This window comes from Python bivittatus, unplaced genomic scaffold (genome assembly GCF_059951505.1).
Source record: "Python bivittatus isolate LINGU-HERP-01145 unplaced genomic scaffold, Pbiv_v1 ctg000660_np1212, whole genome shotgun sequence".
Taxonomy (NCBI): domain Eukaryota; kingdom Metazoa; phylum Chordata; class Lepidosauria; order Squamata; family Pythonidae; genus Python; species Python bivittatus.
In genome coordinates this window covers 1,187,079-1,214,083 of record NW_028277092.1, presented here as the reverse complement: position 1 = coordinate 1,214,083, position 27,005 = coordinate 1,187,079, and the positions used below count along the sequence as shown (strand labels likewise).

General features: G+C 47.4%; 1 protein-coding gene across 1 annotated transcript; it reads right to left on the bottom strand.

Moving 5' to 3' along the window:
- Positions 1–439: 439 nt before the first annotated feature.
- F11R (F11 receptor) lies at positions 440–26,706 on the bottom strand. The gene is made up of 9 exons (XM_088151070.1): positions 26,502–26,706; positions 15,859–15,906; positions 9,385–9,498; positions 8,761–8,898; positions 7,208–7,410; positions 5,420–5,522; positions 3,704–3,811; positions 1,932–2,918; positions 440–1,337 (listed from the first exon to the last, which is right to left on the bottom strand). The coding sequence occupies exons 1-8, from the start codon at positions 26,548–26,550 to the stop codon at positions 2,905–2,907; spliced, it is 777 nt and encodes a 258-aa protein (XP_088007196.1). The 5' UTR covers positions 26,551–26,706; the 3' UTR covers positions 440–1,337; positions 1,932–2,904.
- Between the last annotated feature and the right edge of the window lie 299 nt (positions 26,707–27,005).

The following is a 27,005-nucleotide window of genomic DNA, read 5'->3' as shown; positions in this document are numbered from 1 at the left end:
AACTAGTTGGTCAATTTTTCTGGATTTTTCCAGGGCAGGGAGAGATGTTCAACCTCTTTTCCAAGGACAGATCTCCCTCTTACTGTGTCAGTAGCATAGGGAGTGAAAAACCACCTTCCCCACCCCAACGATGTCGTTGTTTGGAATTGAATCCTGTAAAAGGATGAGAAAGCAAGGAGGTTGCACTCAACAGCGGGATGCACCATGAAATACAGGTTGTTCCTACACACAGCCCTTTGCCACCTCACTTATAAGTAAGGGGAAGAACCCCACATTCCACCCATTCTTCGTTTTAGCCATTTCTAAAACACAAACAACCTAAGTCATCACATTCAAAACCACACCGTTCGGGCACTGAATTGGAACATCGCTCTTGAGATGTTGACGCTAGGCTTTGGCCTTTCCACAAAGCATTAAGATAAATTTTAAGACAGCAAAGATCATTGAATGAAAAGTTTATTTCCAGTTTGGTGTCCAACATAAAAAAAATTGTTCAAGAATATTGTAATATTGGTAAAGGCAAACATTGGTAAGGCATAGAGTCTCTCCCTAACAAAGGTGTTCAACAGTGGTTCTTCAGCACTCTGGCTTAATGGAGCTAAGATGAATTGTGACTACTTTATTTGCTACAGAATTAAATGCAAAATACAGGACTTGATTTTTTTGTCCAAATCTGGCCTCACCTGGATGATTCTAGATCAGTGTTTTCCAACCTTGGCAACTTGAAGTTGTGTGGACCAACTCCCAGAATTCCCCACCCAGCAAGCTGGCTGCGGAATTCTGGGAGTTGAACTCCACACATCTTCAAGTTGCTAAGAGTGAGAAACACTATTCTAGATAGTCCTGATTATTTCTTTTGCTTGCAGTTGAGTAATTTTTAGTAGCTAATTATTTTATTTTGCAGCAAAAATGTGATGCCGGGATGCGTGGTTGGGGTGTGACACAGAAGGAGGACAGAAATGCAGTTGGGCAACTAACTTCATAACTGTCCCTAAACTCACAACTACCCCAAACTGCATTTGAGTGACTTATATTAGCCAAAAAATTAGACACACCACGGAATTCAATCATTAAGGTCAAGTCCTTAAACAATGAATAATCAGAAAGAATGGTGGCACAGCATTTTTAAATAGCGTCAGTTTAAAAAAAATACATAAAGGCAAACTATTTTATATATATATATATATATATTTTTTAAAAAATTGAAAATCGCACTTAATTACAAAGATCCATAAAGAACATTTACAACAGTCCTGAGCAGGAAGATTTGGAGTTTAATACACGAAGCATGAAGGCTACGATCAGACCAAGAAGGAAGATGTCTGTTTAAAGTCACCCTGAAAAATCAAGAGAAAGAGAATTGCCTCTATATTCCAGAGTACAATAAAGACAGAGCAAGGTTGTGTGAATTCAGAACCCAAAGAGTTTTGAAGCCAAATAGATCTTAGGTGCTTGTCTGTATGTGCCCCAAAGACGACCACGTGCCAGCAAGATACCGTGAGTGCAAGTGCAGGGCCTAAATAATATAACAGGTTGTAATAATAAATAATTTGCAATGCTGGGTTCTTCCCAAATGTTCAAAGCATGCCTTTCACTGTCTAAAACATTACTTCCATTGTGGATTGTGTACTTCTCTAACATTCTGCCTTAAGTAGGAAATACTCAGGGGCCATAGTTAATAGCCAATTCAGATATCTTCAAATACTTCAAAGGCACAAACCATCTGAGATCTAAAGATGTTTTCTACTGTCCTAACAGCCCACTTTTCCCTTCTCTAAGAAACTGAACATGTAACCCAAATATTGTTATAAGCTGCAAAAAGCTTTGTCTGCCACCATCAAACTGGTGCTGTTAAAAACAGAATAGAAAGTCATCGTTGGGTGACCCAGATTCCTGGAGAACGAACTGGGTCTGTTTCTGTTTCTACTTACGTCACTTCGGTTGGAAGGCTGGCTGTAAATGACTTTCTTGGTACTGCTGGTTGAAGAAGGGAAAGGTGAGAGATTAGTATCATAGAACCAGAAGGGGGCCCTGGGGCCAAGTGCAGGATTCCCAGTTAGTATTTTATAGTTTGAAAGAGAGTTTGTATATGTATTTTATGTTTTCATTGAGTGTGGTACGCTGCCCAGAGTCCCTCTTTTGTGAGATGGGCGGCTATATAAATATGATCAACCCATCAATTAATCAATACAAAATCCCAGACAGATGTTGATTTAACCTTTTCTTGGACACAGCCTGTGAAGGGGAACTCAAAACTGCTCTGGGCCATTGTCCAACTCCTCTTATCTTTAGCAAGACACTTCTTGCTCTCCTGGCCAGAGGTGGAGCCGAAGAGGAGCTGATTCAGCAACTTCTCCCTTCTCTACCTGCCTCTCAACCAGTTGCCACAAAGATGCCCTCTAGTGGGCATCTGCTCTCTGAAAAGAGGAATCACCCCCCTCTCAGGTTAGTGCAGGTGATGGTACGCCGAGAGCTTTCCTTAGGACCTCTGTTAAGCTGGCGCTGCTGTGCCTGGATGACGTGGAGGCTCAGTTTTAGATCGCTCTGCGGCAGCCTTCTCCAACCTGGGGGTTCAAAGAAGTGCTGGAAATGGTCCACTGGAGGATTCTGGGAATTGACATCCTGTACCTCTGGGGGTCCCAAAGCTGAGGAATACTGGTTTATTGTTTTAACATTATTCTGGACAATTTTCACTGTCATGGCTTTTCCCTTACTGTATTTTGCTTTTCTGTGAATTGTGTCCCCCACTTTTACCAGGGTGATCGATCAAAGAATCAGAGAGAAAACAGCAGTGCCAAGCTTTACTCTCCCCCCTCCCTCATCCCCCCAGGAAAGGAAATCTCACAGCAGGACGGTCGGAAGATGGGCAGCAAGTAACAGTGGGCAGTCAGAAAGAATGGCTACTCACTCTGTTCTTTCTGAAAAAGAGAAAGACAAATTATTGGTTAGCCAAGAAAGAAGGGGTCCATGTCTCTCTTCCATTGTTAGAAAGGGTCAACTGGTGCCCATCCTGTTGGCCTCTTCTCCACCTGACCAGCCCTCCAGGTATCCTAAGACGAAAGTCCCCAGAATTCACACCACCGTGAGGTCCCGGTTAGGAGACATCTGATATTTTGGGGCCACGTTATTTGAAAAAGGGTTCCCATGGCCCTCTTCTTCTTAAATCTCTTCTAATGAAGTATTCGGAAGCAATCAAAATCCCCCCCCCATTTCATAAACTTTGAATAGACTTAACAAAGCCATTTTTTAAAAAAGTCCATGCATTTCTTTAGTCAATGATTCCTTCTGCAAAGAAGAGACTAGAAAGGATCAAGCACTGATACATCTAGGCAAAGGCTAATTTTTTGAGGGCTTTGTAATGAATTAAAAAAAAGCTAATAAGTAATCAATATTTGGAAAGCTGAGCTCCACAAAGGGTCTCTACCCATGATGGCTGGATGAATCATCCATGTTCAAGATCAGCTACTCATCAATGTCAGTGTTTGGGAGCTACCCGTAGGCTTCCTAGGATGATATTGTTGGCTACCATGGAAACTAGGATGTTGGGTAGGGAACCCCATCAAGGCCCAAAATCTGCTTTCAAGTCTTCATTCTGTTCTGATACACCCTCACCTTGGAGGGTTCTGGTTAGGGTTAGGGTTAGCAGACCAAATAATTATGTTTTTCCTGCTCTGGGAAAACAAGCACGCAGTTTGCTACTTACTGCTGAAATAGCCCCGGTTATAAGCAAACCAGATGCCGAAGATCACCAGCCCCAGGATGATGAGGAGAACCACCACGGCTGCCACGATGCCACCCACATTTAGTTCACCTGCACATGGGGCGGGGAGTAAAATGTTACGGAGAGCAAGTGTGTAATTCTGACATCGCAAGAACTTATACGCTTCAACAAACCAGAAAAAATTGCAAACACGCTATCGATCTTCTTCCACCCAGTCCTTGCCCAACCATGGCCAATACAGGAGGGTAAAATTAACACGCGGGGACATAATTTTTACTACTTATTCCCTGGTTTTACATGTTTTACCTTTGAGTGTTCTATATAGAATCTCACTTAAAGCAGAAATGGACTTTAAAGCACTTCCGAAAAAGCCACGGCTGAAATGTTCAGCTTTTGGGTTTTTGAGTGGTTAAGTAAAACAGCTGCTTTAAGGCAACTCTATTGCGTCTTCTGCCAAACGAAACCAAGAGACTACACACGGAGCAATGTTTACTGTCAAAGCATCTGGAGCACAGCACTCCTGGCCCAGTGAAATCACATTTACAGCTATCAGGGCCTTCAATGTTTTCCCATAAAAGCTAAATAATATAAAGAGGAAAGCATTCCAATAAAGAAGAAGCGCAGAAGTGCAGAATGTCAGTGTGGCAAAGTGCCTTGGAGAGAAAGTGACAGGGCATCCCCAGAGAAACTGAAAAATAACGTTCTGAAACACGGACTTTCCAATTCCATTTCCTCCCCTCCCACCTTTTTTTTTCTGCTTTTTTTCTTTCTCTAGGAAGTGTGTAATATTGCAGAGGACTATCTGGGGATTTGTCTTGTATCATGGAATTGGGGAAGAGAGCTGACCACCCTTTCGAGATCAAACTGTTGGGGACCCACTGTGATTTTTGGTTCCACTTTTTTTTTGATAATGGCTCTATATCTAAGCTTTCCCAACCTGGTTTTCACACACATGCTGATTCACATACAGGCAGTCCTTGTTTAGCGACCACAATGGGGACTGGCCACTCGGTCATTAAGTGAAGCAGTTGTGAAGTGAAACCGCAACAGTGCTTATGATCTGACTTCAGCTTTCCTTGGCTTTAGAGACCTGCGAAGGTCGTAAATGTGAGGATTGGTCACAAAGTGACTTTTTCATTGCTGTCGTAACTGCAAACGGCCACTTAACGAGGCAATTGCTAAATGAGGACTACCTGTATTCAGTTCTGCAATCCACTGCTTTCCATTTATCTTCAGCCATTAAGTCAAAATTTCCTTCCTTCCTTCCTTCCTTCCTTCCTTCCTTCCTTCCTTCCTTCCTTCCTTCCTTCCTTCCTTCCTTCCTTCCTTCCTTCCTTCCTTCCTTCCTTCCTTCCTTCCTTCCTTCCTTCCTTCCTTCCCTCCCTCCCTCCCTCCCATACAATTAACACTGGGTTAAATTATTTAAGTAGAGTGAATAAGACTACTCGTGGAACTATAAGGCATCTGTTTAGTCAGGGACCCGTGAAGCTTCCTTTTGCCGGGTTTGCACTTCCATCGCACAATGACGGGGTAATCCAAATTCAGCTGGTTCACTTTGGGCCATATTATTCCTCTGGGGGTTTAGGAATTCCCCTTCCATCCCATTACAAAGCACAATTTGACGGCAAGCACTGAAGACTCCGAAGGGCTGGCAGGCCGTGCCCCCAAAGAGGAGCGATGCCAGCCTGGGTTACTTACTGGTCTCCATGTGAATAATCTCCGACTTCTGGGCGGCCCCCACCTTGTTCTCGGCCTCGCAGAAATAGTCCCCAGCATCCAGGGCCGTGGCGGGCTCAAAAGCCTGAAGGAAAGAGAAGAGCAACTCACTCTCGAGCCAGAAGACGCCCCTCTCCTTGGCAGGACCATCCAACGGTCACCTGAGCTCTCTCTGGGATTCCTCTTTTGCCAAAATGGGGGCACGGGGAGGAAAGGCACCCTGCCACCGCTCAGCTCATCAGTTCCCTGAATTTTCGCTACGCCATGACATTTGCACACGAGAGCCAGGAGGAAGGACGTCCCAGGAGTCAAGGCGCTGGGCGGGCACCAGGGAGACCCGGGTTCAGGCACTTTCTCAGCCGCAGGAGCCCCCTGGGGGAACCTGGCCGATTGTCCTCTCTTAGCCCAACCTACCGCAAGGGGGAACCGGGAAGGGGGGCACTGCGAACGCTGCTCCTCAAAAACGGCAGGACACGGATCTAATTAACCCCCAAACCGATGTAAAAGCAGCACAGAAAAGCACGCAGGAGCAACGTTCTCTGCTGGAACAAGGGAGCAGCCGCGTCCACCAGAGACGGATTTGGGGACTGATTTTGCCCACCGCCCCCCGCGCACGTCCTCGCTGTTCTCCCTGAGTTTCTGGCTCCTGCTGAATCTAACCCTGAAACTCTTCCCCACCCATAATCGTGGGTGAGACAGAAACATCCACCAAAAACCACACTCCAGAAAGGGACAGGGCAAACAGAAAGACTTAGTAAGGGCTAATTAAAATGAGCTGCCTACCAATTAAGGTATCCCATTTATAAAATGTATTGCTCTCCACCCACGCATACAACCAATGTGTTCATCAAATGGTCACCGTCACAAGAAACGCGACGCGTGCTCCCTTCTTCTAAGAGAAACAGCAAAAAATAAGAGGACGAGCAGCCCTCATTTAATGACTACTTATTCAGCGACCACTCAAAGTTATGACAGTGCTGAACAAGTGGTACTTATGACCTGTCCTCAAAGTTCTGGCCATCCCAGCACTCCTGCGGTGACTTGGTTGTGATCTGGGTGCTTGGCAACCTGCTCACATTTATGACGGTTGCAGCATGATCACGCAATCGCCATTTGTGACCTTCCCTGCTGACTTTCCACAAGTTGCTCCGGTAAGTCTCCTGCACCTTCCCCTGGCTGGCAGCAGCCAACCCCGGCCCCACTGTGCTTGCGCCATGCCTTACCTGCCTGCCGGCCTGCTTGGGAGCCACCTGGGACTCGTTTATTGACCCGCAATCCTCGCTTAACCACGGCAATGGGGAGTGCTGGGATTGCCATTGCAAGGCGATGCGGGTCATGTGATGTTGTGCTTTACGACTGCATCACTTAGCAATGGAAATTCCGGTCCCAGTTATCGTCATTAACCAAGGACTATCTGTAAAACCAGCATGAAGGTGGGGAACGTGGAAGAGGTAACTGCGCTCAGAAGAGGAAGAAAAAGAAAGAGGAAGCAAATGGAGATGGAGACAAGGGGACAGAGGAAAGAAGATAAGAGAAGGATGCTCTATTTAGACCTTGCAGAAAGGGTTAAATTCACCAGGCAAGCAGCCGTTCCCAAGCATTAGGAAATCTTCACAGCCATCCATGCCTTTGCTCTCAACAGTTTTTCTTCTTCTTGCCAGTGAATGTAAGCTGCCCCACCCAACTCACAGTAATTATTGGGCGGAAGGGGGCATGCAACGTGCCACCCTAGAGTAAATACAGCTAAAAATCAGTAGCGTAAGTACGTACCAACACCCCTGTGTCTGGGTCAATCGTGTAGGATGAATTCTTGAAGAGGGAGCTGGTTTTGGGATCCACGGGCATCTGGATGTTGTTTTTGAACCATCTGAAAGTCGGCCGTGGATTGGCATCGGTCTCCTCGCATCTCAGGACCGCCTTGTTTCCAATGGTCACCACGGAAGGAACGTGGGCTTTGGGTTTGGAGGGGGGAACTGCCACAAGAAGAGAGGCACTCACGGAAAAGGGAAAAAAGCAGTCCCGGGCACCCTCCGTAAGCCTTTGACTACAGCTCCCATAATTCTCAGCTAGCACATCTGTGTATCTGATGGGGGCCAGGCTGGAGGGGGTCTCAGCTAAGGTATGGCAGAAGCCCCTCCAAACAACTCTGGAGTCTCATGGGCTCACAGCAGCGGAGAGCAACCCAAAAGATCCGCTTCAGTCCCCCTGGATTTTTCTCTGCGGCGGGTGGATGGGAAACCCTTGAAATCTTTAGTTAACCTTTAGCGATGACCCAAAGCCTGGGCAACCACAGGCCAAACTCTTTTTGCTTTTTATTTTCGGAGTGCAGGCTGCCCATCCCTGATGGACGCCATTTTGGAACCACTTTGAGTAAAGCTTGGAGATTCACAAGGAGCCGCGACAGCTGAGGAGAGCCAGCTCAGGGGAGTGGTTGAAGCCACGGGGCAAGAAGGCCGCGTTCTAGCCCTCCCCTAGGCATGAAAGCCAGCCGGGTGACTTTAGGCCAGCCCCCCACTCTCAGCCCTAGACTGGGACATTGAAAAACATCCTGGAACCACCGCACGGACCTCTCTGCGAAGTCTCCAGGAGTCAAGAATGACCCCAAAGACTGCAACAAGCTGATGTATCATCAGCATTAGGTGGAGGGAAGAAGACAGGTAGAGGTTACAGAACTACCTAACGCGCCTCTGGGGGCCAGGTGCCCGTTTGCCATTCTGGGGCCCACGCATAAAATGGCTGCCGTGGGAAAGCTGTATCTTCCCAAAATGGCAGCCGAGGGAGAGATGGCCAGCCACAAAACACTCCTGGCCAGAGGACAAACTGGCCCCAGCAGGCTCTCCTCCACCCTTGTGTGGGTTCCAGACATTTCTGCAAATAAATACGATGGGAGAAGCCTGTGCTTTGCTTCGAGCAGGCCTAGTTCCAATTTAATTTTACTTTTATTATTGTGATTTTTAAGTCGGTGCCCCAAAGAGCCTGTGGCTACTAAGGAAGGAGTCTGGGCATCACCTTGCCTGCCTGTAAAACCTGGCTAGCTGCCCCAGAGTGCAACGGTGGCAAAAGTCTTTCCAACATTCGCCACCTGGAATCACTTGGACTGAGATGGGTGGCTATAGGATTGCATAAATAAAAATAATAATAATAAAAATGGTCCCATTTACATGCCGAAGAGTTTGCATCAAGCAGCCCTTTCATAAAGCCCCCCCCCTTTTTTTTGCACAGCTGAAATTATCCGTTCTCCCAACTTGGCACCGGGAGTTTCGGCGTTCAGCATAAGGTGCCAGGGCCAAACCTATCCTGGGTGTAGGAAATGGAATTGGTACCTTGGACAATCAGCTGCACTTGGGACTCAGAAAAAGAGTCTCCGAGGACTTCGCAGGTGTACACGCCCGAGTCCTGGCGGGTCACCGACTTGAGGTGAATCTCATTCGGGTAGAAAATGGCCCGATTCTTATAGTTTTCTGCAGAAAGAAAAGATGCACAGAACGCAGAAAAGGTTCAGCAAGAATCCAGCTTGTGGAATATGCAATTACAGGTGTAGGTGGGAACACTCTAGCTCCGTGTTTCTCAAACTTGGCAGTTGGAAGATGTGTGGACTTCAACTCCCAGAATTCCCCAGCCAGCATGCTTTAAGATGTGTGGACGTCAGCTCCCAGAATTCCCCAGCCAGCCATGCTGGCTGAAGTTGAAGTCCACACATCTTCAAGCTGCCAAGGTTGAGAAACACTGCTCTACCTCGAGACCAACTCCTTCCCCAACCCAGCATCGCCCAGATTTATTGGGTTTAGCTCCTATAATCCACAGCCGGCATAGATTTTGGGAGCTGCCGTTCCAGCCCATCAGGAAGCACCACGTTGCAGGAGGCTGTTCTAGACCAACATCTCAACAAACACAGGCCCGCCCAGAGCTCGGAAAGCGGAACCCCTCGGCCCCCTTTCACTGCCCACCTGTGAACTTGTCGTCGTGGTAGAATAGCTGGGTGGTGCCAACCCCTTGGAATTTCCACTCCTGGCGCTTGGCGTTGCGCTGCCATCCTAAGGCTTTGCAAGGCAAGTTAACATCTGCAATTGTTGAAAAGGAAAGGAAGGGCTGTGAGAGATGCAGAAAAGCAATACGGCAAAACTACTTTCAACCCAAAAAATGGGTTGGAAATAGGGATCAAAACCTTCTCCCCCAATGTGCCCTGGGAGACTGCCAGGAGCCCCCTTGCAAACGGGCCCACCAGGCAACATAGCAACAATCCTTCTCCCCAGTTGCTTCACCATCGCCTTCTTTCATGCAGGAAGAGAGGGGAACGGATCATTCCCCATTTCCCACCATGTGAAGAAACAGAGGATGCCCTGGGCAGGGACGGGTCCTCCCTCCTTCAGGCCCTCTCCCTTACATTCTCCAGCCCAGCTGCACCCAGCTTCTGAAATGGGTCCAATTTCCCACTTTGGCATTTGCAGATCCACAAGATCATCCGAGTAAGCTGGTGCTGAGACAGACCGAGCAAGCTGCCCCCTTCTCTCCAAAAAGGAATCTGGTTTAGAGTTACATTTAAGAACAAGGTCCGTTCCCAAAGTCTGTCTTTGAGTCGAATTTGTATATAAGCTGGAACAGTATTATTGTATAATACTGTATAAGTAGCATTGTGTAATCAATTCAAACCACTGTGTATTTAACTTGATTTTTGCTACAATAGGCTCCGTTCATAACTATGGGTCGTCTGTAACTTGGGCGTTCTTAACCCGGGGATTCCCTGTACAGACAAACCAAAATCAATCCAACCCATACACAGAGCTAATCAGGTGGACGGAAGCTCAGATGCAAGAATAAATGCGTTGGGTTTTACACGCCAGCAAGCTCTTTGTTGAATTGGCTGCAACAAGCAAGCTGGGACTCTGTCAACCCATACAGATTTGTTCAGAACAATTTAACCTAGCGTGTCATCTGAATCCGTGTGTTAGCTTATACATTAGTGTGTCGTACGAAACCAGAAACCATTGTTATGTTAGCCAGGGGTAAGTGGTGCAAATGAAACTGCTAAGTCTTTCCACTCACCCCGCTGTTTGAAGGAGGAAAGATGCACAAAGATTTTTGCACAGCTTGACTTCTCTCTGCAGACCATGCAACCCCCTGATGAACTAACTCCTTCTGAAGTTCCCTGGCTGGACACTGGTCAATGTCTTATCTCGTTCAGCTAGATATCAGTAGGTTGTGCGTCAAGAAGGCTTTGCAAAACCCAAGGCTTCCACCACGGTGGCTCTGCCAGGGCAGCTGTTCTGCTGGCCTGCTCCAGAGGAAGCAAGTTGGCCAACGTTACGTTGGCCTGAAGCAAAGCCAACCCTGATTAAGCACACTTAGAGCAAACAGGGCTAGTCATCTCGTGTCACTGAAAAAAATTCCTAGGAGGACACACCTTTGCAGTTGTGGCAACTGACACAGGAATAGCAGAGATATCTTTGGGGAACGGGGCACCGATCATGAGATCTCAAGGGCTTCTATGAATTTATTATGGGAGGTCGCGGAAGGCAGAATTCTCCTTGAACAAATGTTTCTTCAACCATCACCACCAATGCGTCTTTGTTTAAAAAAAGAGACAGAATTTTTTTTTTAGAGGAATCACAAAACCATTTGGCAAATTGGGGGCCGAGGAAGTAGATGGTATCCACTTGAGTGTCAAGCTGGTCATCCAGTTCACATTCCTCCTTGGCCTTCAGCCCTGGTTTCTATTTCTTGTGCACCTCCTTTTAGTTTCTCAGCTGGCCAGGCTTCTCCCCATCCACCTCGAGGCCTCTTAAAGCTTTCCCCATTTTTCCTTCTCATATAGGTTGTTTGTGCCTGTGCCTTCAATAACCCTGTTTTTCAGGACTTCCTATCCCATTTCCTCTTGTTTATCTTTTAGGATTCCAAACATGTTATGCTGCCCATCTTCCGCCTAAGTTCATTAAAATCAGCTTTCTGGAGGTCCAGGGCATGAACCCTCTTCTCCTTTCCCTCCCTCATTCCCTTGAATTCGAACAAGGTGCCACTTCCTTTGGCTGGTGTGGGTCTTCCGGGCTGTGTGGCCGTGGTCTTGAAGTTTTGTTTCCTAACGTTTCGCCAGCACCTGTGACCGGCATCTTCAGAGGGCAGGAGCACAGACAGGAGCGGTTCTCTCTGGGCACAGAGAGATACAGAACTTCCAGACCACGGCCACACAGCCCGGAAGACCCACACCAGCCATCGTATGCCGGCCGTGAAAGCCTTCGACAATACATTGCCACCTCCTTTCTTTGGATGAGGTTTAGATTCAGGACACCTGATCCCTTGTTTCTTCTCCCACCTTCCGAAGAATGAAATTGTCAGCAAGAGATATCAGGACCCTGTTGGCGCTCCTGTTCACTCCTAACAGACAGGGCAGACGATGTCTCCCGTTAACCCTACAGCCTGCTCTCTTGAGAACTTTATCTAGAAATTGATTTTGAAACCTACTCCTCTGGCTGGTTGGATGACCAGCAGTAAACTCCAGAATGGTTTCACTTTTCCTTCTTACTCCTTTCAATCTTCCTCAGATGCTTTCAGCAGGACTTCCATATTTAGGGACATGGATTTCTTCCCAGGCCTATGGCTTCTTGGCGGTTTTCATTCCAGCAGGTTTCTATGATACTTCTCAGGTCATGTTTTCTTTCCACATTAGGACTTCTAGTTCCTCCATACAGAGAGACTGAGCCTTGGTGTACAGACCCTGGAGAATGGGAATCTCATAGTTAACTAGTGTTCCTGTCACCACGCGTTGAAGAGTTCAAAGCGCTCTTTTCTGCCATGTTCTTCTTGACTATAATATGCAGCCATGTTCCTAATGCCTAGCATGTCTGAACCTGAGTCTGCGCCTCTGTAGCCCCTCCTCCTTTTGGTTAAACTTAAAACTTGGCCAGAGACATTTTGCATTACCTTTGGGAGATACAAACCATCCTGCAACATAGGTCATGGTTAGATCTTTTCTGACAATACCATTTCAGCTCCCTGGGTAGACCAGACCAGGGAATCATCTCCCCAGGAAGACTAAAACTACTTTTATGGAGTTGGGCTCTAATCATGGAATCTTGCAAGTCTGATTGTGCTGGACCTCCTCCACCTTCTGAAACTCCAGTGAATTAGGGAGGGACCTGCCTGAGCTGCTCCCAAAGATTATCTCATCGCTCTGGACCAGTGTTTCTCAACCTTGGCAACTTTAAGATATGTGGAGTTCAACTCCCAGAATTCCCCAGCCAGCCAGGCTGGCTGGGGAATTCTGGGAGTTGAAGTCCACATATCTTAAAGTTGCTAAGGTTGAGAAACACTGGTCTGGACTTAAAAAGCATTTTTCAGCCCCTTTGCCTAGGTAACAGTTCCTGCATATCTCCGCCAAGGTCATCCTCCTGACTCTCTACATCCATGCTCTCAGCCATTTGTTCACTTCCAGGATCCTGCTTTCCTTTCTTGACCACCAGTGAAGAGGATGGATTCAAATCCACTTGGGTTCCTACCTCCTTTGTCTTCCTATCTGGAGCTTGACAGCTGCTTGTAATCCACTGATGTTTACCTCCTTCTAGCAGGGCTATTTGTCTCTGTATGGATCTGCAAGGATGGAGAGTGACCAGTCATTTCAGTGAGCCTTGGTCATCCTGGAAACACACGTACTTCTTGATAGTTGGTAGGTCTGCATAGCTGCTTCTGTCCCTGAGTCTCAAACCATCACCACGTTTCTTTTCCTCTTCAGTAGAGAGCTACATTTTTGGGGCCTCCAATGGAGCTTTCCATTTTTTGGAGAGGTTAGGATGACAAAACTGTTCCAGGCGGTTCAAGCTCAACTTTCATGCCCAGCATTTCAGACTGGTTGATCAGCTCCATCACCATGAATTTCCACCCAGTTCATCCACTCTGCATTGCCACACACTTCCAAGCACTACAGGTAGTCTTCACTAAACTATAGTAATTGGGACCTGCAATTCCATCACTAAGCGATGTGGTCATAAAGCACATAGTCACGTGACTGCACCAACTTACAACGGCAGTTGCAGCAGTCTCAGCTGCCACTGTTAGGCAAATCCTGCAGGGTCGCAGCATCCCTCAGTCGGCGATCACCATTTGTGACCTCCTGCCAGCTTCCCCATTGATTTTGCTTGTCAGAAGCTGGCCGTGAAGGTTGCGAATGATGATCATGCGACTGTGGGGTGCTGTGATGTCATAATTGCAAGCCAGTTGCCAAGTGCCCAAATTGTGATCGCGTGACCACGGGGATGCTGCGACGGCCACAACTATGAGGACCTGTCATAAGTTCCCCTTGTTCAGTGTCGTCGTAACTTCAAATGGTTGCTGAACGAGTGGTTGTTCAAACAAGAACTACCTCTATTCCCTCTGATCTTGGACAACTTCCTGTGTCCTCCCCAACTAGGAGAGTTCTTCTTCTGCTGGCCTCCAAAGGCATCTTGCTTTCTAACGTGTGCTGACTGATCTTCAGATGGGAGTGGAGGCTGCTAACTGGTCATCTCACTAGTGGATGAGTCAGATGCAGGTGTAAGCCCCGCCTTCTCAGTCCAGGTGCTCCACAGATAAGCACCCCCCACCCCCCAGTCTGCAAATTTTATTGATTTCTTAAAAATTTTGAACTGCCCAATAGGGAAAGCTCTCTGGGTGGTTTACGATAAAACACACTAAAAATGCAGCCTGAATGAAACCATATACAATAAAATGCAAAGCCAAGCCCCCTATAAACTAGGCAGCTGCAAGGCGGTCGTTCCGAAACTAAAACAATATGAATTCAAGTGTAACTAAAATGCAGTGAAAAGCCAGTGAAAAAGCTGGGAAAGTACCAGGGGCGCCCGTTCTGCCTCTCAGGGAGGGAATTCCATAAATGGGGTGCCACCCCGGAAAAATGTTCTCCCCTTGGTAGAGGCCCACCTCACCTCCTTTGGTGACGGGACCTGGAAGAGGGTCTCATTAAATGAGCGTAACATCTGGGCAGGTTCTTGTGGGAGAAGACACTCCTTCAAGTAGCTGGTCCTAAGCCATTAGGGCCTTAAAGGTGCTAAAAAGCTATTATAGAGCTGAACTCTGGGATACCTAAGGAAAGAAGACGGTTACGTAGCACACTTAATGGTCGGTCTGTGTGTTTGTGTGTGCGTGTTCCTTCGAGTCAGCGGTGACTCCCGGACTGCCCGGACAAGTCCCTGCAGTTTTCTTGGTGAGATTTCAGAAGAGGCTTGCCCTTGCCTGCTTTCGAGGGCTGGGAGAGAGAGACTGGCCCAAGGTCACCCAACTGGCTTCATGGTTAAGGTGGGACTAGAACTCACGCTCTCCCAGTTTCTACTCTGACCGCTACACCAATTTGGCTCTCATTATTGGCCTGTTTATATAGCCACTAATAAGCAGTTATTTGTTTGCAAGCCTACAATTAATCTGGCAAAGATCATGTATTGCAAGAGTGAAAAAAATCAACCAGGTAAGTCATTGCATATTTGCAGGACGTTCTAAACCAGTATTTCTCAACCTTGGCAACTTTAAGACCTGTGGACTTCAACTCCCAGAATTCCCCAGCCAGCAAGGCTGGCTGGAGAATTCTGGGAGTTGAAGTCCACAGGTCTTAAAGTTGCCAAGGTTGAGAAACACTGTTCTAAACTATTGGTACATTAACCTATATCGGCTCTAACCAGATTCCTCATTTCTTTCTTCGGTGAGTGAGAATCTCTAACTTGAATTTCAAAAAATCATAAAATCCTCAAGTTGGAAGGGAGCAGGGAGGCCATGTATTCGAAACCCAGCTGGGTGCAGGAAACCAGTGAAAATGCCTCTGCGTCCCTCCTCCACTTGAACTTCAACAAAGACAACATTGGTTCCTCCATCAAACTGAACTTGTTCACTGGAAAAATGTTCCAACCGTTCTGTTGGAATCTGATTTCCTGTCCCGTCCATCCATTTTTCCACTCTGCAGTGAAAAAGAACACACCTGGCTGGACGTTTTCCTTTGGGACATGTTTTCAAATTTCGGAAGAAAAGCTGAAGAATAGCTTTTATTTCAGAGGTGTAACTATACTGAACTCTACTGTATAGTGCGATATTAATGCAGCATCAGGGGTTGTGCAATGGTGAATGGAATGTGAAGGTGTGTTTTATGTGTTCTATGGTTTTTATATTTTTAAAGCTGCACTGGGGTGGCATTTAATTTCGTTGTACGAGAAGTACAATGACAATAAAGATTACTGACTTACTTGAAGAAAGCTACCTGTTTTCTTGGCTTATGGCTATTAAATATGGTAGCTATTTAGTCTAGCTCCAAGGTGAAAAAGGGTTCCCTCTTTGGGAGTGGAGTGAAGGATAACGCCAGACTAAACAAAAAGCTAGAATTTAAAGGCTCAGAAAATCGCACGTTATCCTCCAGGATGAACTAAGAAAAAGACAACCACGGGCTTGAAACTTACCACTGTTCTCAGGAACTTCAATTTTGTCTTGAGCCAGAATCAAGGACCCTAGTGAGAAAAGACAAAACGTCAAGACATTTATCTTCAGGATCTGGAGGACTTCACAAGCTGCCCTTTCTGATATTTGAGTATCCAAAGCCCTTTGCTACAGCTCCTGAATTTTCTTCCAACTGAAAATGGGGGGGCAGCTTCCTATGGTTTTGGGGTGGAACATACAGGCAACTTCCAAAAATACAGTCAGTGCAGTTAATCCCAAAACACCCCTCCACAGAAGATCCAAGCCAACTGCAAGTTATATTCCATTCTACTTTGCACCAGAGATCTGCCCGCTGGTGACCTCCCTCTGTAAAGGAACAGCAAATGCGCCCACCCAGTTTTGCCCATCTTCTGCTCCTGATCCAGCGAGGCCACACTTGCCCAGGAGGCACAGAGAGATCAGTAGCAGGAAGAACCTTCAGCAAAAACTATGATTCAGCACTTAAAACCATAAATTAGCAGAATCAGAAACAGGAAGTAAAGAAAATTTGTGCAAACAGCCATTGGTTTCAACCAGAACGGTGCAAATAAAGCACAAAAATAAACATGAGTCAAGAGTAAATGACCTGCAACTCAAAGGACATTCCAAAAGACATCTCAAAAGCCACGCCAGATAGATTCACATATTGCATTAAACTATAAACCATGGTTTACAAACCATGCTGGCCAGGTTTGTGAAACGTAAATCTCAACCATGTAAACCACATTATGACTTCACGTTGTTGCTTGTTTGCCAGCTTAGATTGTCCTGAAATTAAGCGTGACTATCCAAAACACACAATCTAAGAGGGGTTTGGAATGAGCAGGAAATAGGAACAATAGATCATGGTTCGTTTACAAACTTTTTAAATAACAAGGTTAGCTACTTTGATGAATATTTCTCCAAACATCTGTATTTTAACATGCAACTTTCCTTACTATAAACAATCTGTAAAGTGAATTTTGATACTGTTTTCAGATATAGACAGTTTTCTTACTTCCCCCTTATAAACCTCTAAACCAGCGTTTCTCAACCTTGGCAACTTGAAGTCCACGCGGCTTAAAGCTGCCAAGGTCGAGAAACACTGCTGTAAGCTATTACAGAAGTTATTCAAAATTATTTCTCACTCTTCCATTTTGTTATACATACATACATACATGTGTGTGTGTGTGTGTGTGTATAAATGAACCTTTCTGATGAGCATCAAAAAGTCAGAAGAGCAGTTTGAGACCATCCTCAAGTTGAAGTCCACACATCTTAAAAGTCGCCAAGGTTGAGAAATGCTGGATTAAAGGATAGCTTGGGGTTTGCCTGCCTTCACACATCACACTAAAGCAGTGTTTCTCCACCTTGGCAGCTTGAAGATGGGTGGACTTCAACTCCCAGCATTCCCCAGCCAGCGTTCCACACATCTCCAAGCTGCCAAGGTGGAGAAAGGAACTCAAGTTGGGTTTTGTGTACTGGCTTGACAATGCAGAATGTGATCGTTTGTGAACTAAATAAACTTCTCCTGCAGGTCTACAGGGAGCAGATGGGTGAAGGTGTGGCAATGAATCCAACTTCTAGAGTTTCTTGCCCTGCCAGTTTCAGCTCCGCTTGTTTCCCTCCCATGAGCACATGACTCACTTCAGCTTTCTTAGAAGAAACTGAGCTGACTTGATTAACCTGGAGGCAGGCAGGCTACAGCTATTCCCTTGTATTTTATCTGCAAATGAAACTGGTTCCTGAAACTTCCTCCTCCCTTCGTCCCCTGCTCTCAAAGGCATGACCTCATCTGCAGAAGGAAGCCTCACCATGCTCACCAGCTGATTTCGTCTCTCGTAGTTTCCCACAGCGGCTTATCAATGGCTTGGCAATTCTGGCACCTTTGCTCTATTTGGGACTGCACAGAAGTCTTGGTAATGGGAATTTCCAGCATTCCCAGCCGCTAAGCCAACAGACGATTCTGGGAGTTTGGGACTGAAGACATCTGCAGGAGAAGGCTGGACTTATGTTCTCCTGGCCTATCTACCCATTGATGTTCCTGCTGCTGGGAATTTAGAAATAGCTGCGTACTTTGAAAGAGCTTAAGACAGAGAAACTGACATAGTGACAGAGATGGCGTAATTGCAGGCAGGGAGAATAATCTCTGAATGGTAAAGTAGTCAGCCCCTAAGTCCATTTGCCACATTCTTCTGAAGTCAGGAATGAAGAAGAATCAGTCTCTGCTACAGCTCAGTGTTTCTCAACCTTGGCCGCTTTAAGACGTGTGGACATGTGGACCTTGCTGGCTGGGGAATTCTGGGAGTTGAAGTCCACACATCTTAAAGCGGCCAAGGTTGAACAACACTGCTCTAGAACATTTATAAAGATGTTGAATGACATTGGATCAAGGAAGGCACTGGGCTAAGGATGTGAGAGAACATCTCTTGATCTTTCCTTCTGCAACAATGCAGAACCATCTGAAATCACCCTTCATTTCCTTCCAACAGATTCAAGAAAAGAGTCCAGGAGGTCCAGGGCTCTCGTTCTGATTAGCTCCCACCGTTTGCCTTAACCTTATGAATGTGGTTAATCTCAGCTATGGTTTATTTTTTTCCATGGGTTGAAACTTAGCTTGTTTCAACTAATCACAGGAGTATTAAAGATGGCTTGCTATGTTCAGATACAGCGCTAAACTATGGTTCACCCTTTCTTGGGCCCTGCTGGAGCAGCAAAAATACACCAACCCATGGTTAAGATGGCATGTTCCCATTGCTATAACTATGGCTAATTGCAGTACGTAGATGTAAATCACTTCATTATGGAGACAGAACTTCAGAACATTCAGTTCCTCCATCAGACCGCGATGATCAGCAGTTTCCCAGAAGTAAACCTTTTGGAACAGGAAATAATTCTCTGGAACTTTCAGCACTGGAATGGAACATTTTGCACATCCCTATATTACAGTGTGGACAGAACTGCTTCTCTGATGGTTTTGGAGTTTTAAAACTCAGTTTTCCCAAAGAAAATTGCATATAGATCTCTGAGGAACTGAACAGAACAAAAATAAATTTATTACCTGACATTCAACCCTAGTTAATAACCCAATGGCAATACGGTAGGACGAGAGGAATTATGCTGGTTTACGACCATCATAAAGATTGTTTTGATTTGATTGACAGGAATTGAGGAATTGAGGACAGGAATACATTAAGAACATGAAACTCCAACTGCTTGAGGACTAGTGCCTCCCCAAAAGAGTTCTTCAAAGTCCCTCCCACAAATTAATGGGTTTAATGTAAAATATTTCACATGGTTCAGAACTCTGGTGAGATTTCTCAGCATTCCCTCGCAGGCTGTCAGGATATGAGCATCAAAATCTCACAAGTTCAGGCAATTTTGCAAAACTTCAGGAAATTGGGAGGTGGCGCACCTGGATGAGAACATGCCATGGAACTTGAAAATATTAAAGAAACCTAGTTTATTTATGGCAGCATCCCAGTTTCCCCAAGGACCAACCACACATCTCTGGGAACTTTGCAAGCAGAACACAATACCTGCCTATCCAACCAGCAATGAGAAACTATTTGTAGGCTTAAAGTAAGAAAGTAAAGTCCTTGAGGGAGTTGTCCCACTGTAAACTTCCATACATTCTGGTACTACAAACTGAGTTAATCCCAAAAGGAAATACAGTATCCAAAATTGCACGGTGCTCCCTTTCTGTCTAATGCAGTGCAAATTCCTGTCTTGCCTTAAACGTGGTCTATGACAGGGAAGACGGTCACATTTTGGGGGTCACATCTAGAATTCAGAGAGCCTGTGCGCACTCAGAATGGGGGACACGCCTGTTCACCAAAGACTACCATTCTGGTGTCACCACTGCCGAGCATCCCTCAATCTTCCAAGGATGTCCCCCGTCAGCCCTCTCCAGCCCCTCTTTGCATTTTCTCCAAGACGGACGGGCCTACTTCAAAGCCAAGCTCTGGGCCGTAGCCAACATCCATCCATATTTGCCAAGAAAGCCTCCGTAGGCCAAGAAGCACCCTAGAAAATAAGGCTGAATCTGGAAGCTGTAGCTGTGTAGCTTCGCTCAACGCTTCCAGGCAGGAGGGTCTGTGTCATACTGGCTCGCTGTCCTCAGGCTGCTCTTCTCTGGGCAGGAGGGAAAGAAAGAAATGGAAATAAAATAATCTTGACTCGGCTGCATGGGGCCGAGGAGTTATACCCCAACATTTTGGAGGACCCCATGTTGGGGAAGAGTCTCCTGACCACTGGCCCTCTAGTCTTCTGCTCCTTTCATGGGCTTTCATCTCTTCACGCTGTCTTGCCATCATCCTGAAGCTTCTTCTAAAGCTCCTCCTCAAAATCCACCACGTTCCATCCATCCAGAATCCATCACGGGACTGGTTTATTCGGGGCACCCCCTCTTTTCCGTGGTAGTTCTGCTCTTCCCAAGGATAGGAACTGTTCCTCTCTGTCATGGTAACTGCCCTGTGGAACAGCTGCCCCCCTGGGATTCAGGGGGCCCCACCCTACTGGCCTTTCATAAGGCTCTGAAGGCCTGACCGTTCCCTTGGACCCTGGGCCAGAGTGCTGAGTCCTTCTCTAAGGGGCGCGGTAGCTTATGTCAATCAGCATCCTCAGCTGCCAATCTGTTTGATTTTGCTGACGACTTAAATTTGTTTGTAGGCCATTCAGAGTTGGGCAGCAAGCCAAGAAGAAAGAAGAAAGAAGAAAGAAGAAAGAAGAAAGAAGAAAGAAGAAGAAGAAGAAGAAGAAGAAGAAGAAGAAGAAGAAGAAGAAGAAGAAGAAGAAGAAGAAGAAGAAGAAGAAGAAGAAGAAAGGAGGGGAGGGGAGGGGAGGGGAGGGGAGGGGAGGAGGAGAGGAGAGGAGAGGAGAGGAGAGGAGAGGAGAGGAGAGGAGAGGAGAGGAGAGGAGAGGAGAGGAGAGGAGAGGAGAGGAGAGGAGAGGAGAGGAGAGGAGAGGAGAGGAGAGGAGAGGAGAGGAGAGGAGAGGAGAGGAAAGGAAAGGAAAGGAAAGGAAAGGAAAGGAAAGGAAAGGAAAGGAAAGGAAAGGAAAGGAAAGGAAAGGAAAGGAAAGGTCTCTTGGACCTCAAAGCTTGTGTAACTTTGGACCCAGTGGCTGTTGAGGCAGAGGTGGGGAAGGCTATTTATTAACCAGAAGAACTTTGTGAAGTGGGGAGCTGCTCCAGGCAGGGTTTGCACAAGCTAATTGCTCCAGTCTCCACAGGGCGCAGACATCACCCACGTTTTGTGCAGGCAAATTTTCTTGAGTACATGCAACAATTATGCATGGAATTAGAACAGAGATCCCAAGCTGGGTGCCAAACTATTGGACTTTGGCTCTGTGTGGACTTTCTGTCCAGCCAGTCGCTCACCACGGGGCAAGAGAACTACGGGAACTGAGGTGGGGAGAGCCAGGATCACGTGGGGCGCTGAAATTTCATCCTATACTGCTTATCTTGCACTGAATAATCCCGGATGGATAATGTGACACTAGAGCAAAGTTTGGGTGCTTTCGTATCAGGACCTAAGTCTTGTGCAGAGGGAGGTCCACAATCAGTTTTTTCCCTTGCCTAGAATCCAAGCCAGGAGATCAGCTGGAGGAAATTTTTACCACCCCTTCTAATATCCAGTAACCTCCTATGCAGGACAGACTGCTTTTCCTTTAGTTGGTAATTGATATACATTTCTGGCATGGCTATATCTTAAACTATTTCAAACCGGCATGGACGGGCATTGCTCCCAATTTAGTGTGAAATGTACATGGAAAGATGAAGAAAATAAGAACAAATAAAGAACAAATTCTGTGTTCCATTTTCAGGAAAATGATTTTGATTTCAGAAAATAGCGGTATAGTATTTTAAGTTTCAGTAGCGGTACAGGAAGATTTCTAAGCCAAATGCTTGGAGGATACCAACTGTAGTCTTGGTCCAGTTCTAAGGATAAATCATGGCTTCTCTAGTTTGGCTTTTTAAAATTTGCACGGACAGCAGAGAGACAAAAATAACTCTATTCGGTCTGGTAGAACCTCAAGGTCAGCCAGTCACATGGTAATTTCCATGGACATTGACCGGAGCATGCAATAAAACTTTAACTAAGCACCAAAACTACTGAAATAGATGACAAGACTTTTGTTTTCTCACTACCACTCTTGAAACATCAACGCAATTCCAGGACGTTCTCTCTATTCAACAGAGAGACATATTCAATATTATCTCAAGCAACAATCCATAAATTACATTCAGAAAATGCATCATAACAGAAACTGTAAATACAATATACATTTTTTTAAAAAGTATTCCGTTCACAAATCACACTAAGCCACATTTTGGGGGATCATTGGATAAAGCACAATTAACTATGTTCACACAACAGGCTGAGCTATAAAGTAAGTCCACATGCCCTTATTAATACAGATGCTAAATCAGAAACATACAAAACGATTACAACATTTCAACCCCAGCCATTTCTGGAGAGTCTGTGGTTGCAAATAGGATGCTGGGACCCTCTAAAACAGGATAAGTTTGGGATCACAAGGCTTATCATGCAAACTGAGAAATTTACCAAGGATGACCTAGTAAATATAATATTTGAACCAGAGCCAACTGTTATCTGCTGGGCTATTACTAATCCTTCTATTTAATCTATCTTTACAGTAGATTACAGCTTCTAGCTGACTTGCTGATCTACAGAAAACCTAATCGGGTGAGACTAGCTGGTTCTTGGATGGGAGACCACTAGGAAATTCCAGGATTGGCTTAATGGTAGATTCCCAGACAGATAAGGATTCAGGAGATGGTTTCATAAACAACCATCTGCAAGACCCACCAGAAAGGCAATAAAATGACAGGAAATGACATACACTGGTTATGTTGGCCAAAGAAGGAAAAGAGTTCAGTTGCCATTGTTTTTCATCCTCACCTCTTGGTTCTCAATAAATCTTGATAAAAAGACCCTGCAAGAACTCTGGAAAGTAATCGCTTTTGGTTTCAGGCAGATGTCAAAGGGCCTGAAAGCTGCAGGCTAACCAGGGAAGTTGAAAAAATATTAAGTGTTACTTCCTGCGGGGCAAGTGGGAAAACGTCTCATGTCCCAGGAACGATTGGTGGCCAAAGAAACACGAAGCCCAAATCTCTCTCCCAGCCCCCAAGAGCATCATGAAGGAGTCATTTGATGCAAAGGGACGGTTTAGGAAACCTCTGGAAATGGCCCAAGTAGCCTTGAATCCAGACAGGAACAGGATTTCTCCAAGGGGAGGGCAGAAAGACAGACAGAGCTTCAACTAACATGGCCGAGTGGTCATTTGGCCTCTAGCTAAAGGCGCCTCGATTCAAAGCATTTAGCTGCCCATAGAAGGTTATGACCCTCCGGGCTGTTGTGCTCAAACTACATCGGGGAAGGGAGATTTGCGGGGGGGGGAGGGCTACACTTGGTGGAGAGCAGCCTTGCACAACCAGGAGTCCTCCAGATGTGTGGACTTCATCTCCTAGAATGCCACAGCTGGCACTGGCATTGCTGAGAATTTGGGGAACCGAAATCCACGTGTTCCGACAGCCCGTTTGGGAAGAAAACAGTGGTTTTCTCCTCGAGTTGGGAAGTCCAAAAAGGGTCCCGGAGTGGAGGGCAATCAAGGCCGTTTGGAAACAAGCAGACAGGAAGGACCGGCTCAGAGCACAATATTCAGCGGTGGAACTCCAGGCCACCAGCTGAAATGCGGCCGCCACCCCGGATGGGTTTAGCAGGCGCTTGGGAAATCATTGTGGAGCTTCTGGATGTCGTTGGGCTGCGGGTTTTCTCGTGCTGGGAATCAGCTGTGTTTGTCAGCCATGATACTACGATGGTGTTTTTCAGTGTTTATTATTCTGCTCTATTTATGTACTTAATAAATGGGCACACTGCCCAGGGAATTACGCTGGGCGTGATCTAGAACTCAAAGAAATATGATTCACAGCCGCTACTCTGCGGGCTGCCTATATTATCTCCAGAGTCCGAGGCTCCGTGCTCTTGGTAACTCTCTGCTGAGACCCAGATTTCAAAGGGGAAAAGGAGATTCAGTGGGTGCACTGTGGGTGCTGCACCTGACAGCCACTCCTTCAAAAGGACGCATCTTTTCCTGGGCTTATGTCATTACCATGACACAGTTCCCCAGGAGGCACTCTTGCCTCTCCAGACTGCTGCACGGTCCTCCTCTCCGTACCCACCAACAGGATATTATTTTACTCAGCTTGTGGGCTTTCCAGAAGTAGGCGATCCTGGTTCATGGCACATTTTGATGTAAGAGATGCCTCTTTCCACCGAGAACAAGAAGCCCGGTGGTGCGACTTAACTTTTATTAAATGCACTGGCAGCTTTGGACCAGGGAAAGAAGGCCATGGAGAGCAGAGCAGAAACGGGAGGTCCAAAGACCGGAGAGAAATGGCACGGATGGAGCCTGCTCCATCCAGTGCTGGTCTGAAACCATCTTTCTTTGTGAAACCACTTCTTCACAAAGTGAAAATTATCCAATTCTCTTTCCGACTCTCTGCCTCAGACTTCTGACTGACTCTCTAAAACTTCCACTCTATCATGAATTCGTTTTACCTCACCGGCTATTTTTTCAACATCTTCCGTCATTGCCTTTCCTAATTTTACAAATCTTTCATCCTTTCCCCCCCAAAATCATCCATTTCCCCCCCCATCTGATAAATTTATCTATCACTGGTTCAAAAAAAAAAAAGTCTGAAGTGTATCTTATGTAATTGCACATTTTTCTAATGAACCCCTTCTGCCCTCTCTTGCCATTTTTCTAGTAGTCATTTTTAATCCAAAAGCAAAAATGCCCCAAGCAGGCAAAATAAAAAGACAAACCTCTCCTTTTTCCCCCTTTATCTTTTCGTTTAGGTCATTTTCATTTCAACCACACCATTTCAACCTTATCTCCAAGGTAACTAAATGTCACAGTCGGAGTCTTTGCCTTACCTTTTGTTATGCAGAATCTGCCAGTTATATGCACTCTTTAAAGATAATACTACTGTTCTAAGATTACTGTAAGCCAGTGCTTCTCAACCTGGGCAGCTTCAACTCCCAGAAGCTGGCTGGGGAATTCTGGGAGTTGAAGTCCACACAGCTGAAAGCTGCCAAGGTTGAGAAGCACTGCTGTAAGCTATCACCAAAGTTATTCAAAATTATTTTCTTTCTTTCTTTCTTTCTTTCTTTCTTTCTTTCTTTCTTTCTTTCTTTCTTTCTTTCTTTCTTTCTTTCTTTCTTTCTTTCTTTCTTGTCTCAAGAAAACCAGAAGAGCAGTGTGAGACAATCCTCAGTTTCCCCACTGTTCCCCTTGAAAGTTGAAAAGAATGTTCTTGGGGCGCTAGGCCAGACCAAACCACTCTCTGCTCGGTTTTCTGGATGTGGTCAGAAGCGATGGCATAACCCCCTTTGAAAAAGCATTCAGGAACCCAGAGATCCTAAATGCCAGAGGTATCTCGTCCCCAGAGGCAAGATGGATAACTGATCAGGGGCAGGCCAGGCTCTGGGGTCACGGTGCCTGTTCACCATTCAAGAAATGCCAGGGTGTGGTTTGAAAGAGCAATAGAAACATGACCTGGCTCGTTGTTCTAATCCAGCATCTCGAAAAAAGGGCGAGTCAAAGTGTCCAGCAACCGCGGTGAGTTGTGCTTTCATTTCTAGCTTGCTGGTGAATTTGGCAGGAATGGAAGAAGGGAATGTTTTACCCACCCACGCCACCCCGCAGGAATTGGCCCTGAAACCGTCCCTCCCAAGGTCAAGGGTCTGTGGGGCAGAATCGCTTCCAGGTCTCCTTTCAGAAAGAGGAACCAGCCCAAGGGATCAGAGGCCAGAGAGCTGGGCAGGTGGGCACGAGTCCAACTGTTCTGGAGGGGAAATAAAACCGGCTGCGTCTGGCAGACCGTTTCGGGCAGAGGTGCAGCGCAGAGTCAACCCTGACTCTGTTCACCCACAGCCCAGTGGGGAATGGGGTCGATGCGTCTGATACAGAATAAACTTTCGATCCGTTTTTAAGGGAAACAAAACCCCGGTTCATTCACCACACTGCGCCCCTGATGTCACTTGCCCGATTTTAGCCTTAATGGGTCTCCCGGGCTTAAACCCGCCAAGGCTTACTGCGCTGTGTGAACGCAGCCCACCGCACCCGATCCGTCCTCCGCGGGGAAACAAACCACGGCTTAGCTCAAAGCGGAAACCCGGGCCCTCCTTTCAGAAACCCACATTAAAAAAAGCAATCGCGGAGCAAACGGGGGGGGGATCTTGGCCCTCTGAAAAGGGGCCACAAGGCCGCGCGCAGAGTCGAGCGGGGGCGCTCGGCACCCCGAAACAGCCCAACCAAGCCGGGGGGTCTCAGCCCGCCGCCCCCGCCGCCTCCTCCCGCGCGGCTCCGACGGAGCTTCCGCCGCCGGACAAAAGGCGCCGGCCGGGAACGACGAGCCAGGCTCCGGGGCTCTGCCCGGGCATCGGAGCCCACGGGGCGCAGCCGCCCGATCGCAGCCGCCGCGCCCCGCGGGTTGGCTCGCTCCCCGCCCGCCCCGAGGAAGCGCGCACCGGCTCTGCGCTGTTCCCCGGAGGGGAGCCCGCCCCGGGGAAACCCGGGCGCAGCCAAAGCCCTGCGCGGCCCCCCCGCGCCGACTTACAGGATCCGGCGAGGAAGAGGCACCCGCAGAGCCAGCCGCGCGCCGCCATCGCCGCCGTCCCTCGCGCTCTCCGCGGCCGCCCTGCCCCGTCGGCGCCGCTCCGGAGGTGCGCAGGTGAGCGGAGGCCCGGCGCCCATTGGCTGCGCCGCCCGCCCGCCTTGCCCCGCCCCTGCCCAGGTGAGGCCGCAGTTCCCGCAGAAGCGGCTCCTCCTCCGGGCGGGGGCCGGAGCGCGGCGCGGCGCAGGGGCGCGTCGTCGCCCGGGGGCTCCGCAGGGCGAGGGGCGGGCGGCGCGAACAACCGCCCCGGAGCCACCTGGAGAGGGGCCGGGCGCACCTGGCCGCCCCTGCCCCGCGGCCTGGATCGCTGGGAAGGAGGCTGCCTTTCGGGTGCCGGCCCAAGCCGCCCCGCGTTCGCCCCGAGGGCGCTTCCCGGCCCCGATCGTGGACGGCCTGCCTCCTCCTGCGCCCCGCAGCGGGTGACAGCGAGGAGAGAGGAGGCAGCGC

Bases quoted from the DNA above. Each gene is read 5' to 3' on its own strand.
- F11R (XM_088151070.1), bottom strand. From the start codon at position 26,550: ATGGCGGCGCGCGGCTGGCTCTGCGGGTGCCTCTTCCTCGCCGGATCC. The intron at 8,899-9,384 runs GTGGGCAGTGAA...TTCTTTCTGCAG, and splicing joins CCACGACGACAAGTTCACAG to AAAACTATAAGAATCGGGCC. The intron at 5,523-7,207 runs GTACGTACTTAC...TCTTTCCTTCAG, and splicing joins ACCCAGACACAGGGGTGTTG to GCTTTTGAGCCCGCCACGGC.